The sequence below is a fragment of the Typopeltis vanoorti genome, chromosome 5 (genome assembly GCF_054136105.1).
Source record: "Typopeltis vanoorti isolate ZY-2024b chromosome 5, IOZ_Tvanoo_1.0, whole genome shotgun sequence".
NCBI classification, from domain to species: domain Eukaryota; kingdom Metazoa; phylum Arthropoda; class Arachnida; order Uropygi; family Thelyphonidae; genus Typopeltis; species Typopeltis vanoorti.
This window is the reverse complement of record NC_143553.1, coordinates 83720315-83736843: the sequence shown is the minus strand read 5'-3', so window position 1 is coordinate 83736843 and position 16529 is coordinate 83720315. Positions and strand designations below refer to the sequence as shown.

Genomic DNA, 16529 nt, shown 5'->3' with positions numbered 1-16529 from the left:
TTATCATACATTCTGTAGGTGAAAGTCTAATAGGGAAAATGTTATCCTTCTTTATTCAAACACACGTTTAGGACTGTAGGATCTTCCAAAACAATTAAGAACTAAAACTATATTCTAGTAATACTCAGCTATTCTAGAAGTGTGATATCAGAATGGGATCTCCATGATATTGCAAATCAGATGTGTGACCATCCTTATAGATCCTGGTATGTAAAGACTTGATGGGCATCAACCAGGAATATCATTACTTTTGATATTGTCTAATCTCCAATATCACTAAAAGCAGGGTATCTCAGTTGCCCTGTTAGGCTGTACATCCCTAATCCGCTAAGTTGCTTTAACTGAGAAATATGGACATGTCCAAGCTGCCTGCTGTGGCTCTACCATCTGTGCTCAATGTGGTAATAAAGAGCATGATAAGAAACTGTGCTAATTAACCTAAATGTGTCAACCCTGAGGCAGATTCCTGTGCATTCCAAAGGTTGGGAGGATGAAAAATAAATACAAAAGATAACTGAATAAAATATCTCATATCAGGATGCAGAGGAGAAGCCAGCCACTGCACCTGACCTTGAAATCCTGTTATGCTGAGAAGGTGGTTGTTAGGCCACCATCAAAAAGCAACACAAATATGTACTGTATGTCCATTCCACCATCTGATACTTTTTGCATACCTGAACTTCATGATCATAATTGTGTATCTATGGAGAGCAAATCATTTGCCTGATCTACTATAGTCTCACTACTGAAATGACTCCTAAAATGATCCCATTCAATGAGAACCAACTTGTCAAAGAAAATTATAGCAAGAGCATATACTAAAAGAAACCACAAGATACCGCTACAAAAAAAAAAAAAAAAAAAAGGGGATACATTCTGTATCTACTGAATGGAAACTAAACATAACAGATCCTGACACATCCGATTATGTACTAAACATTTTTCCAAAGTAAGAGGTGGACAACTGGTTGTCTATATGTTCTGAAATTAGTAGACAAATGCAAGCCAGACAAAGGTAAACTCTCAACCTTTCAGAAATTGGACAAATCTGAAAAGCCAAAAGAATAGGAAAATTGTTATAGTGGAACTGTTGTGGAGTCTACCAAAATATCAGTATCAAGATCCTGCAGAAACAAACCTATCTGCAGAAGAAACATATTAAAGTTCATTGGGGACTCCCACCTTAGGGTATTTCACCATAATTCATAAGGACAGAACTGGAGATGGACCTCATGGAGGAGTCTCTAACCTAATGGGCAACCATGCTCCTTTTGGTTTGTGTAGCTAATACTGCTTTGGAAGTAGTAGCCATTCACTTGTCAATAGAATTTCATATTAAAATATGTTCCAATTATTTCCAATGTTCCAGTGTCATAACTGGGAGAAGGAGCAGTAATGCTATTATGAATGGACGAAGTCATATCATTGAGCATGTGCTTGGCAATAATGCCTTTTCATATTAAAATATGTTCCAATTATTTCCAATGTTCCAGTGTCATAACTGGGAGAAGGAGCAGTAATGCTATTATGATGGACGAAGTCATATCATTGAGCATGTGCTTGGCAATAATGCCTACCCATTCAAATACTATAAGAGATCTGATTCCCTTCCATTTTTCTGCTTTTCATGCTTAATGTCAAAGAGAACTCATATGAAAGCATTAATTTTTCTGTAATTTACACTATTTCCTCAAATGAACCTTGTTATCTTGTACAGGTGCTCATGCTGAAAATTAACTGGATGTTTGGAATACTGTTTTCCATCTTGTAAAATTTACCTCTGAAGCAATCAGCCAAAGTATGTTACAGATTGTATTAGGAAGCAGCAATTACAGTTCCAATATATATATATATATATATATATATATATATATATATATATATATATATATATATATATATATATATATATATATATATATATATATATATATATATATATATATGTATGTGGATGGATTTCCACAGTTTCCAAGCCATAGTGGAATCCCTGAGTGTGTAGCAGCCACACACACAAATCCAGTTAAAGCATGGGGGTATATTTTGGAGATACTCTACAACATGAAATGTCTGCTTTTAAATGTGCTTGGACAAAACCATATTATGTTATACATCAATCAGAATCAGTCATGAATTGAGTTTACATCATCTGTCAGTTATGCAATCAGTACAGAAGTTATGTGGGATAACATTTGGAAAATGAAGGGCAGATATTTGTGATATGGAAAGAACAAGAAGAGAAACAGTGGTTCAACTTTTCTACGAATGGTCCAGTCATACAATCGGCCATTTGTAAAGGAGGAATTAAAATTAGCACTTTGCTTTCTTTATCATACCAGTGTAGTAGGGCCTCATCACATCCAGCCAGAAAGCCTACAGTCCTTCCACCCTCTTCTGTGAATTTCCTTTATGATACTTTTAATTTACAGAATACTTACTGATGAGGAGTTTGCAGATTCAGGGAATATGTTCATTGTCACTGCCATCCCAAAACTAGGAAAACGTATGCAACCAATTACTGATCTATTATTTTGACCAGCTGTCATTGTATGTTATTAGAGGAAATGACAAATGCTAGGTATCCTTGGTGATTAGAAAGCAGCAACCTTCTCTCTAGTACACAGTGTGGCATATTTCAGAGTCATCATTTGGTCTGTTTAGAAACATGTAGTAAAGATGCATTCATAAAATAAGAACATCAATTAATAATGGAACACATAGACCACAGTAATAACTTTAATTAAATAAAGGTACAAATATTTTGTACTGAAAGTAACAGTACATCCTCAGTGTAGAACAAACAGTTAAAGGAATGGAATACAAAATAAAGAACAGTCGGTGGATCACCAATTAAATTGTTGTCGTGTGCCAGAAGACTAATTACTAAAATATTATTAAATATTTCTTTAAAGATAATTATTTCATTGATGTTGAAAGTTTATTTTTCCCTTGGTTAGACTATAATAAATTTAGTTTAATCCTTTATCTGGTTACATAAAATAAGTCTCCCAAACTTTTTGGAGAGAGAGAGAGAGTCATATCGATTTAAATTCGGCCGATGTAAGAGGGCTTTGCAACTTTATTTAAAAAGGCATTCATATTTAAACCTACATCCTGAAGCTACTTTCAGGTGCAAACATTGTTTGCTCACACTTGGATAAAGGATTAAACTAAATTTATTATATTTCATTGATGGTTACATAAAATAAATCTCCCAACCTTTTTGGAGAGAAAGACAGTCATTTCGATTTAAATTGGGCCGATGCAAGAGGGCTTTGCAACTTTATTTAAAACGCCGTTCATATTTAAACCTATATCTTTGGAGAATACAAGCTTTATCCCACTGGATATTATGATTAGTGTCAATGCTATGTTGTACTAGACCAGACTTATGAGGTTTCATGTATTCGATATAATATTGATGTTCCTTTATTTTTTTCCCACAGAACGGCCTGTTTGTCCAAAATAGGATAAATTGCATTCACATGGAATCTGGTAAACACCAGCCAATGACAGAAGTGACAGTTTGTCTTTTGTAGGTGGCAACAAGTGAGAAATTTTATTGATAGGAAAATATGTGGGAATAAGATGATACTTCTTCAGAATTCTGCCTATAGGTTCTGAGATGCTTGAAATGCCAAGGATTGGAACTCTGCGGTCTTTTGAAGAATCTTGAGGTGTTGGAACATAGGAGTCAATTATCTGTTGGATCTGATTAGGGATGTAATTAGATTCTATTAACTTTTTTATAGTGAAAAGTTCTTGTTGTAAGGTTGATGGAGAGGAGCACACTTTATGTGCTCTATTAATTAAAGATTTGATAATGCCAATTTTTTGAGAGGTGTGACGAGCAGACTTTTGATGAATGTATCTGCCAGTAAAAGTAGGTTTTCGATAGACACTTATAGACAAAGAGGATGTGCGTGTAAGGGGATGTCCCAGAATGATAAACTACCAGACTTTTTCCATGGTGAACTGAATGCATGGGTGAAGGCTATTTATCTGTTGTAGAAATGTGGTAAGTTCCTCTTCAGCATCACAAAAACATCATCGACATAACGAAACCAAAGAGAGGGTTGGGGACGAAAACAAGGTGCCTTCCAGATGTTTCAAAAAATAGTTTGCCAAAGCTGGAGACAGAGGGCTACCCATGGCAGTACCTTCAACTTGTTTGTAGATCTTGTTTTTCCAGCTGAAATAACCTGAATGTATAATGAATTCAAACATCTTTGCAATATCCGTAGGGTAATCATCATATAGTAAGTTGACTGTGTCCGCTATTGGAATATTGGTAAAAAGGGAAACAATATCAAAACTGACTAATAAGTCAGACTCTTTGATTTGAACATCCTTGCTTTTTTCAAGAAAATGTGTTGGATTTTGATGAAAGATCTAGAACGTCCAGTAAGGGCAGTTAATGAACATGACAAAATTTAGCAATTCGATAAGTGGGAGAGTCGATACAATTCACGATGGGTCTTATTGGATAGCATATTTATGGATTTTTGGGAGGCCATATAAGTGAGGAGTTCTTCCAAAATGAATGCCCACTTTGTCCACGAAGTTTTGATCCCAACTGATGGCTACATCAAGCAACTTATTTAATGGTTTAATTTACGAATTTGTAGGATTATGACTGATTTCTTGATAGGTGGAGGTGTCTTGTAAAAGGCTGGTTACTTTTCTCTCATAGTCAGTCTTATCCATGATACCAATATTCCATTAGTGGACATGGTCAACTTACTATATGATGATTACCCTCCAGATATTGCAAAGATTTTTGAATTAGTTATACATTCAGATTATTTCTGCTGAAAAAACAAGATCTACAAACAAGTTGAAGGTACTACCATGGGTAGCCCTCTGTCTCCACGTTTGGCAAACTATTTTTTGAAACATTTGGAAGAGACCTTGTTTTCATCCACTCATCCCCAACCCTCTCTTTGGTTTTGTTATGTCGATGATGTTTTTGCTAATTGACCACATGGTGTAGAGGAGCTTACCACATTTCTACAACAGATAAATAGCTTTCACCCATGCATTCAGTTCACCATGGAATAAGAAAAGTCTGGTAGTTTATCATTCTGGGACATCCTCCTTACACGCACATCCTCTGGTAATTTGTCTACAAGTGTCTATCGAAAACCTACTTTTACTGGCAGATACATTCATCAAAAGTCTGCTCATCACACCTCTCAAAAAATTGGCATTATCAAATCTTTAATTAATAGAGCACATAAAGTGTGCTCCTTTCCATCAACCTTACAACAAGAACTTTTCACTATAAAAAAGTTAATAGAATCTAATGGTTACAGCCCTAATCAGATCCAACAGATAATTGACTCCTATGTTCCAACACTTCAAGATTCTTCAACAGACCACAGAGTTCCAATCCCTTACATTTCAGGCATCTCAGAACCTATAGGCAGAATTTTGAAGAAGTATCATCTTATTCCCACATTTTCCTATCAACAAAATTTCTCACTTGTTGCCAATCTACAAAAGACAAAATGTCACCTCTATAATTGGCTGGTGTTTATATTTATCCTATTCACATTCATTTTATCCTATTTTGGACAAACAGGCCGTTCTGTGGAAAATAAATGAAGGAACATCAATATTATATCGAATACATGAAACCTCATAAGTCTGGTCTAGCACAACATAGCATTGACACTAATCATAATATTCAGTGGGATAAAGCTTGTATTCTCCACAGATGTAGGTTTAAATATGAATGCCTTTTTAAAGAAAGTTGCAAAGCCCTTTTACATCGGCCAAATTTAAATCGAAATGACTGTCTCTTTCCAAAAAGTTCGGGAGACTATTATTTTATGACCACCAATGAAATAATTATCTTTAAAGAATTATTTAATAATATTTTAGTAATTAATCTTCTGGCACGTGGCAACAATTTAATTGGTGATCCACCGACCAAATTGTATTCTTATTGGTTAAACCAAAATAAAAATGGGGCGTCGCCCGGTTAACCAAGCCACCCGTTGTTTTCGCCAGGGAACCAGGGCGAACAGCGAAAAATCTGCTACTTGGAAAAATCTGAAAACACATCCCAACCCAACATCATCAGAGTTAAAGATTGGTACTATCAACATAAGAAGCCTGAATGGCAAAGAAATGGAGCTAGCTCAGGAATTAGATAAGTACCAGATCGACATAATATGGGTGACTGAAACAAAAAAGACAAAAACTGGTGATATCTTTCTGAGCAATAAATACAAAATGTCATATTCAGGCAGTGACAATCAAGGAAAAGAAGGAGTAGCCATAGTATTCAACACAAAATACGAGGCTAATCTTCTTGAATGGCAGTCAGTCTCAAGTAGAGTAGGGCAAATATGAGAATGGGGAACTGGACAATGAGACTTATTTGTGCCTATGGTCCCACAGAAGGTTCTGCTAAGGTAAAAGTGGAGGATTTTTTGAGGCTTTAGAAAAAGCAACTGACACAATGAAAAAGGAAAAGTTGGTCCTTGTTGGGGATCCAAATAGCAGAGTAGGAAGTGATTGTCAAACATACAAAAATATTTTTGGAAAATTTGGAGAAAAGTTCAAAGCTAATAATATTGGCAAATATCTGTTGGATTTCTGCTCAGGACATGGACTGGTTATTACTAACACCATGTTCCAACATAAAAATGTGCACAAATTCACATGGAGAGAAGAGGCTAGGAATAAGAAAAGTCTCATTGACTATGTTATTGTTGATAGTGATGTTTTCTCCCTGGTGCAGGACACCAGAATGTACAGGGGATTTGAAATAGGAAGTGATCACTATTTAGTCTTGAGCAGGATAAAATTGAATTTCATATTGAAAAGAATAACATGTAAGAAAGTTTTAAAGCGAATAAAAGTTGAGCAGCTCTCAGATGTGAACTGTAGACTAATTTAGTCTTGAGCAGGATAAAGATTATTGAAGAAAAAATGAAAGAGTTTGAGAACAGAAACCAAATCTTGGAGATTCAGTGGCAAGCCTTGAAGAAAACCCTGATTGATTCAATTAGAGAGGCATGTGGTGAAGTTGTCTGCAAGGATAGAAAAATTAGAACTCCATGGTGGAAGTTAAAGAGGCAGTGAAGGAAAAGAAGAAAGCATATCAAAAGTTCCTGGCAAATAAATCAGCTTGTGCTCTTAGAGAATACAGAGACAAATGTAAGAAAGCTAAACAATGTGTAAAACTAGCTAAACAAAAGTCATGGGAGGACTTTGGCAGGAACATTGAAAATAAATATGTTGAAGAAGCTTAGGAATGGAGGAAAGAGTGCCGTAAAAGGAGTTCATCATCATCATCATCAAATTCCTGCCGTGTACCCTCAAGGGGTGTACAGGATATGACAGTACTACATGAAAAAATTACATCGTTACTAACTTCCTATCTACAATTTTCCTCCAAATCAGTCTGTTACTTGTCAAGACTCCAACATTATCAGATCTTATATTTCTATCGTCTAAGGCACTTTGTACCGTATCAATCCACCTATATCTTGGTCTTCCTCTGGGTCGTTTTCCTGCCAACCTGGCAGAGAACACTTGTTTTGCTAATCTTTCCTCTCCCATTCTATTTAAGTGACCATATCATCTGAGATTAGCTCTGCTAACGCATTCCTGGATGCTGACAATGTCAAGTTCTTTCCTAATATCCTCATTTTTAATATGATATTGCCATTGATGCCATCTGTTCACGCCTCTAATCTTTCTCAGGACTCTCATATCTGCGGTCTCTACTCTTTGGTCAAGTGTTTTACTTCTGACCCAGCTCTCAGATCCATAAGTTAAAATTGGTTTGAACACAGTCTTGTATACAGCTAATTTAGTGTTCCGACTAATTTCTTTCTTATTCCATATGAATTTATTCAATTGACTTCCCACGATACCAGCTTTGCTGATTCTGTTGTCTATTTCTATATTTAGTTTACCATCTTCAGTAAAAATTGTGCCTAAGTAGCTGAAATGTTTTACTTGTTCCATAGGTTCTCCATTCACAACACAGTTTACATTTTCAATGATTCTGCCTATTTTCATTGTCTTTGTCTTTTTATTGCTGACCTTCATACCATATCTATTACAACAGCTATTCAATTTAGTCAGAGAATCTTGCAGACTTGTAGCGGATTTATTTAGAAGTATAACATCATCCGCATAAAGCAAAGAGCTGACATTAACATCTCCAATTTTGATATCAGGTTTAATACCACATTCCTTCATAATGTGATCCATATAGATAATGAATAACAGAGGGGATAATGTACATCCTTGTCTCACACCAGATTTAACATTAAACCATCTTCCTGTACTTCCTTCAATTCTAACTGCTGACTCACAACTCAAATAAAGACTAAGTATTGCTTGATATAATGCCCCATTGACACCATATAACCTCAGCGTATTGAATAGCTTCTCTCTTGGCACCTTGTCATATGCCTTTTCCAAATCGACAAAACTTAAATACAGATCTTTGTTATATTCCCATGCTTTCTCGACTATTTGTCATAAAGTGAATATCTGATCCTGACAGCCTCTATTTGGCCTGAATCCAGCTTGTTCTTCACCAAGCTTTTCTTCCACAATTCTTCTTAGCCGTTTCTCAAGTGTACTTGCATAGATCTTGCCAGGAACACTCAGTAGGGAAATACCTCTGTAATTCTCACATTCAGTTTTATTTCCCTTTTTATATATGGGTACTATGAGAGCTCTACTCGAATCATCGGGAATTCGTCCCTCTGTCCAGGCTTTCTGAACTATGCAGTGCAGCCACTGTAAGACTCTTATACCACCATACTTCAGCATTTCTGGTCGAATATCATCTACTCCTGCTGCCTTTCCACATTTCAAGCCTTTGATGGCTTTTTCTACTTCAAGTATGGATATGTATTCCTGACTGCATGCCTGGTCAGTGTTTTTTATCACTGTGCTGTCATCACTGCTTGTTTCATTTAGCAGTTTTTCAAAGTAATTACTCCAACCTTCAAGGATATCTTTTTCTCCTGTTTTCATTTCACCTTTATCATCTCTAATTCCTTTTACAGCACTCTTTCCTTCATTCCTAAGCTTCTTCAACAACCTCCAGAATATTTTGCCACCTTCTTGATATTTATTTTCTATATTCTTGCCAAAGTCCTCCCATGACTTTTGTTTAGCTAGTTTTACACACTGTTTAGCTTTCTTACATTTGTCTCTGTATTCTGTAACAGTAAAAGCTGACTTATTTGCCAGGAACTTTTGATATGCTTTCTTCTTTTCCTTCACTGCCTCTTTAACTTCCTGTGTCCACCAGGGAGTTCTGATTTTTTTATCTTTGCACACAACCTCACCACATGCCTCTCTGGCAGAATCAATCAATGTTTTCTTCAGAGTTTGCCACTGAATCTTCAAGGTTTGATTCCTGTTCTCAAACTCTTTCATTTTCTTTTCAATAATATTTCTGTATTTTAGTCTACAGTTTACATCTGAGAGCTGCTCAACTTTTATTCGCTTTAAAACTTTCTTACATGTTATTCTTTTCGATATGAAATTCAATTTTATCCTGCTCAAGACTAAATAGTGATCACTTCCAATTTCAAATCCTCTGTACACTCTGGTGTCCTGCACCAGGGAGAAAACATCACTATCAACAATAACATAGTCAATGAGACTTTTCTTATTCCTAGCCTCTTCTCTCCATGTGAATTTGTGCACATTTTTATGTTGGAACATGGTGTTAGTAATAACCAGTCCATGTCCTGAGCAGAAATCCAACAGATATTTGCCATTATTATTATTAGCTTTGCTCTTTTCTCCAAATTTTCCCAAAATATTTTTGTATGTCTCACAATCATTTCCTACTCTACTATTTAGATCCCCAACAAGGACTAACTTTCCCTTTTTCATTATGTCAGTTGCTTTTTCTAAAGCCTCAAAAAATTCCTCCACTTCTACCTTAGTAGAACCTTCTGTGGGACCATAGGCACAAATAAGTCTCATTGTCCAGTTCCCCATTCTCATATTTGCCCACATTACTCTACTTGAGACTGACTGCCATTCAAGAAGATTAGCCTCGTATTTTGTGTTGAATACTATGGCTACTCCTTCTTTTCCTTGATTGTTATTGCCTGAATATAACATTTTGTATTTATTGCTCAGAAAGATCTCACCAGTTTTGGTCTTTTTTGTTTCAGTCACCCCTATTATGTCGATCTGGTACTTATCTAATTCCTCAGCTAGCTCCATTTCTTTGCCATTCAGGCTTCTTACGTTGATAGTACCGATCTTTAACTCTGGTGATGTTGAGTTGGGGTTTGTTTTCAGATTTGTTCCAGTAGCTGACTTTTCGCTGTTCGCTCTGTTCCCTGGCGAAAACAACGGGTTCCTTGTTTAACCGGGCGACGCCCCAGCCGGCATGAAATTTTGTCATGTTGTACCATCATTTTTTATTTTGGTTTAACCAATAAGAATACAATTTGGTCGGCTAAATCCCAAATTGCCAGCCCATCCTCGTTCGTTCAGTATCAAAGTAGATACCCAACAGGGTGCACCACGAGAAGGTGAGGATTGGACATTAGGTCAGAAGCCCTGGTCGGTTCTCCGCATTCCTTTAAAGGCTATGTGGAGGTCTCCTCTCAGTTATACAGCTTTGACCCTTAAGCACAGTTAGAGATGATAAAGGTGACATGAAAACAGGAGAAAAATATATCCTTGAAGTATGGAGTAATTACTTTGAAAAACTGCTAAATGAAACAAGCAGTGATGACAGCACACTAGTAAAAAAACGCCGACTAGGCATGCAGTCAGGAATACATATCCATATTTGAAGTAGAAAATGCCATCAAAGGCTTGAAATGTGGAAAGGCAGCTAGTAGATGATATTTGACCAGAAATGCTGAAGTATGGTGGTATAAGAGTCTTATAGTGGCTGCACTGCATAGTTCAGAATGCCTGGACAGAGGGATGAATCCTGATTATTGGAGTAGAGCTCTAATAGTACCCATATATAAAAAGGGAAATAGAACTGAATGTGAGAATTAGAGGTATTTTGCTACTGAGTGTTCCAGGCAAGATTTATGCCAGTATACTTGAGAAACGGTTGAGAAGAATTGTGGAAGAAAAGTTTGGTGAAGAACTATCTGGATTCAGGCCAAATAGAGGCTGTCAGAATCAGACCTCCACTTTACGACAAATAGTTGAGAAAGCATGGGAATATAACAAAGATCTGTATTTAAGTTTTGTAGATCTGGAAAAGGCATACGACAAGGTGTCAAGAAAGAAGCTATTCAATACGCTACAGTTATATGGTGTCAATGGGGCATTATATCAAGCAATACTTAGTCTTTATTTGAGTTGTAAGTCAGCAGTTAGAATTGAAGGAAGTACAGGAAGATGGTTTAATGTTAAAACTGGTGTGAGACAAGGATATACATTATCCCCTCTGTTATTCATTATCTATATGGATCACATTATGAAGGAAAGTGGTAGTAAACATGATATCAAAATTGGAGATGTTAATGTCAGCTCTTTGCTTTATGCAGATGATGTTATATTTCTAAATAAATCAGCTACAAGTCTGCAAGATGATTCTCTGACTAAATTGAATAACTGTTGTAATAGATACAGTATGAAGGTCAGCATTAAAAGACAATGACAATGAAAATAGGCAGAATCATTGAAAATGTCAATTGTGTTGTTGAATGGACAACCTGTGGAACAAGTAAAACTTGTTCTACAGGTTGTTCCATCACTTGTTTCCACTTGTTCCATAACTCAGCTACTGAGGCATGATTTTTAGTGAAGATGGTAAACTAAATATAGAAATAGACAACAGAATCAACAAAGCTGGTATGGTGGGAAGTCAATTGAATAAATTCATATGGAATAAGAGCGAAATTAGTCAGAACACTAAATTAGCTATAAAACTGGTTATAACTTATGGATCTGAGAGCTGGGTCAGAAGTAAAACACTTGACCAAAGACTAGAGACTGCAGATATGAGAGTCCAGAGAAAGATTATAGGTGTGAATGCATCAATTGCAGTATCATATTAAAAACGAGGATATTAGGTAAGAACTTGACATTGTCAGCATCCAGGAATGCGTCAGCAGAGCTAATCTCAGGTGGTATGGTCACTTAAACAGAATGGGCGAAGAAAGATTAGCAAAACAAGTGTTCTCTGCCAAGTTGGCAGGAAAAACGACCCAGAGGAGGACCAAGATATAGGTGGATTGATATGGTACAATGTGCCTTAGACGACAGAAATATGAGATCTGATAATGTTGGAGTCTTGACAAGTAACAGACTGATTTGGAGGATAATTGTAGATAGGAAGTTAGTAATGATGTAATTTTTTTTCATATAGTACTATATCCTGTACACTCCTTGAGGGTACATGGCAGGAATTTGATGATGATGAACAATACTGATAAATGGCATTTGAGTGTTAATATTTTAGAACTACTGAAAAGAATAAAAATTACTTTTTTTTAAAAATTTTTTTTGTTCTAACTTGTTTTGTGTTGATATTAACAGGAAGTCTACAAACCACAAGAGGCTTTTGGATTTGAGCAGGCCCAAAAAGAGTACACTCTTCAAGAGTTTGGTGAGAAAGCTGATGAATTTAAAAGTAATTATTTCAACTTACCAGTACATGTAAGTTTCTTTTTGATCTTTTTTTTCTTCTTTTCTTATATTTTTATGTTGCTCTCACCCACGAAAGGTCATTTGCAAACCTATAGTATATTTTGTACTGTGGATGGGCTAAGTATTTTTTTTTGACTCCTATCTTTTATTAATTTTATATATAATTTTTTTTTTTTTTTTTTTTTTTTTTTTTTTTTTTTTTTTTTTTTGAATTGATTTTTTGCATAGTTTGCAAACCCCTAGTGACATGGAACTTTTTGTTCCATGTTTGGTCATTTCAGGTCTCCAATAAGCAGGACTATGGTCTAACACCTGGAAAAGCCTTGATTGTTTGAATCCCATGATGGGATTCGAACCTACAGTCTCTTGGTCTGAGAGTGGGTATGCTAACCTCTCAGCTGAACTGGCCAGCAAACAAGCTATATAAGCTCGTCTAGAGCAGGCTTTTACAAGCACTCACATCCACAGTGGGACTCATGCCCATGACCTTGGTTGGAGTGCAGGTGTACTATCCACTCAGCCAACCAGGCTGGCATATATATATATATCACGTAGGCATGGATGTTTGTGATTATCTTCCACCTTCATACATTCATTCACCCAAGTATGGATAATATACTCTTCCAATATGGACTGGGTCGCCATGGAAGTAGTAGACCCAAACCTCTCTCAATGGGTGCGGTCTTCACCCTGCAGTGGGTAGAAAAATAGGTTGTTATATATATATATATATATATATCATGAGTTTTTTGTTGATACAGCCGAAAGTTCAACGCCAACCACGCGATATCGCGTGATGCAAGTTCTCACCGTTCGGCCGGTCACACGTTATCGCGTGGACGTCACTAACTAAATTAAAAAATAAAAAAAAAATTGGCCACCACACGAAATTCCAATTTTCAGCTTGGCAATGAAAGTGTTAAGGGTGAAGTGTGTATAGTTATGGTCATAACTGAGGATTCTAAGGGATGAAGGAAGAAAAGTTTACTATGGTATTTTCTTGTGGTTAGTGAAGGCTTAGAAGTAATGTTTCTGAATAGACAGGCAAATCTGTTGATCTGCCAACTTCTTATTGTTTGGCATTCTTTAGCTCTAGAAGTGATGGCAGTGTCTGTGAGATTGTCCACAGGTCAGCATCAAGTGTGGAGTTATTTGTATTGGCAGGTAGCGTGCGAATGGTGCCAGTTTATTAATGCCTCATGGTGTTTGTGTATGCGGAGAGCCTTAGGTGTACCGAAGTTGTGCTTTTGTTTCCCACATTATGGAATGACGATATTGCCGTTTCATTTTCTCACCCAGTGTAGTACCTGGGTGCAAGTATTGTTCTGTATATTATTCACTGATGATCAAAATTTGACTTGTCAAAATATTGGAGGTATTAAATTACTTTAATTAGTATATCTTCTACATAGTAATATCCTCATGAAAAATACCAATATGAAAGGCATCAGCTACAAAAATCTCACTTTCCTATGATGAGAAGTGACCTCAGCTCAGGGGATACTCATGATAAGTCTTTTCATCATTCAATAATGTAGAACCAAATGGAATTGTTAATCAAGTGCTGTTGTTATGAAAAGAAAATTTTGGGATTGACAGAAAATATTACACACTCCCAGATTTCATCTCATTACTCATAGCATCAACCTTTCAGATAACTCTGGGAGAGATGTCGGAGATCAGTGATATTTAGAAAATGTTACATATTTATTGTACCAATTGTTCTTTGTGATTTGTTATTTTGTTTGCTTTAATTTGTTATTTGTAACTTAGGTTGTAAACATTTGCATCTAAAGAAAATTGATGTTGAGTCAAGTTGTGGGTGATATTCAGACATATGTTTGTCATTACAGTAGAAGATAATTTTCATATATTCAGTGTACTTGATGATCAAGAAATATTTCTTAAAAATTTATTTATTTTTCTTTTTTTTTAAAAAAAAATTCAAAATGTCAAACAAATTATACCCATTTCCCAGCTTCTAATTGTCTATGAGTTAGGGCACATTTAATAATCAGGCAAAAAAGTCCAGTAAAGTGTTTTGAGAAAGTTTCTCAATCTCCTCAACATGCATGAACATACATTTCCTTCATCTTCCAACATCCCATAGCAATTGGGATTTATCTTTCATGACAAACTTGGCATTGGTATTTTACGTTGTGCAGCCTACCCACAGACTTGCTATAATTTGCTATGATTGACATTGGAATAAAAAAAATCGCAGTTGAGAAGGATTGTGGAAGGGAAGCTTGATGAAGAACAAGCTGTTTCAGGCCAGATAGAGGCTGTCAGGATCAGATTTTCACTTCAAGACAAATAGTTGAGAAATCATGGGAATATAACAAAGATCTGTATGTAAGTTTTGTAGATCTGGAAAAGGCACTTGGTAAGGTGCCAAGAGAGAGAAGCTATTTAAAACACTACAGTTGTATGGTGTCAGTGAGACATTATATTAACCAATACTTGATATAATGTCCCACAGAATGGGGGAGGAAAGATTGTTCTTAGCCAGGTTGGCAGGAAAAAGACGAGAGGAAGACCATGATATAGGTTGATTGATATGGTAAAAGTGCCAGAAGACAGAAATATAAGATCTGATAATGTTGGAGTCTGGACAGGTAACAGATTGATTTTGAGGAAAATTGTAGATAGGTTGTTAGTAATGATGTACATTTTTCATGTAGTGCTATCATATCCTGTATACTCCTTGAGAGTACATGTCAGGAATTTGATGATGCTAAAAAAATCATAAAAATGCAGGAGTTGATTTTACATCAGTCCATTTTTCAAAACTTTTTCTTTCTCCCACCCATAAGATTGTTTACTGAAACTAAAAGACTATACATTAAACTCTAGCTCTTTAAGAAAATAAGTTATTTAATTTAAGGCATGCACTTAATTTCTGTATTCAGTTTAATAATAGATAAAGGCTATTTAAATAAAAAAAAAAAAAATGTTAGCCAATTTATTAAAACAGAAATTAAATTCTTTCATGAATTAGATCTATAATTGATAATGATATTAATCAGTTATTTTATATACACTTTTGTTTTTTTAAAGAAAATACCTTGTTCTCGTGTTGAAAAAGAGTTTTGGCGTATAGTGAATGCTGTAGATGAGGATGTAACAGTTGAATATGGAGCCGATCTTCATACAATGGATCATGGATCTGGTTTTCCTACTAAGAAAACAAAAAATATTTTGTCAAGTGATGAGGTAAGAACTGTAACATTTAATGTTAATGTAAAAGTAATTTAGATTGCACATGCTCAGAATTAACAGTGATGTAAGAAATATGTAATATCCATAACATGAAATCATTATTTTATGTTTAAGCTTCTACATATTGCTTAAGGATGAAACTAATAACTGGTAGAAATTTCCCCATATTCTGTGAAGAATGCAAAAAGCCAACTATGGCTTTTTTGGCCAATTTTAATCCTTATCTTCCCATGCAGTTCTCTGTTAATAGATACACTTAATAGGACACCCCATGGAAAAGATGCATCACACAGTGCAACAAGTGTTTGTAGCTAGTATAAACGGGAGGAATATGATGCTCCTAAGTCGGTGCAACTGTGTCTGGGTGAAATGATTGTGAGAAAGAGGCATTGTGATAGGGTGCTATGTTGCAAGCCTATCTGTTCGGCAAATTGTTGACAAATTGGGCCATTCTTGGTCAACAATCAGTGATGCCATACTGAGATGGAAGTGCAGGAGTCAACTCCACATGCTTCTCACAGTGGACAACCCACTAACTCACTGAATGTGACTGTAGGGTGCTGCAAAAGATAAAAAGTAAATCTGTGCTAAACATAAATCTGCACAGAAAACATTCCCTACCAAGCCCCATATTACCCAAAGCAACATGCAGTCTTCAGTGGGAAGGGGAAGCTTGGAAAGCT

The 16529-nt window shown here is 35.9% G+C and overlaps 1 protein-coding gene across 2 annotated transcripts in view; it reads left to right on the top strand.

Annotated features, from left to right (window-relative positions):
• Positions 1-16529, top strand: part of Kdm5 (Lysine demethylase 5) — a 561081-nt gene that overhangs the window by 161549 nt on the left and 383003 nt on the right. For both annotated transcript variants that reach the window (XM_090393222.1, XM_090393221.1), the window contains 2 exons: positions 12514-12633; positions 15685-15840. In XM_090393222.1, the coding sequence (XP_090249348.1) occupies positions 12514-12633; positions 15685-15840 (276 nt within the window). The remainder of the gene's footprint in view (positions 1-12513; positions 12634-15684; positions 15841-16529) is intronic.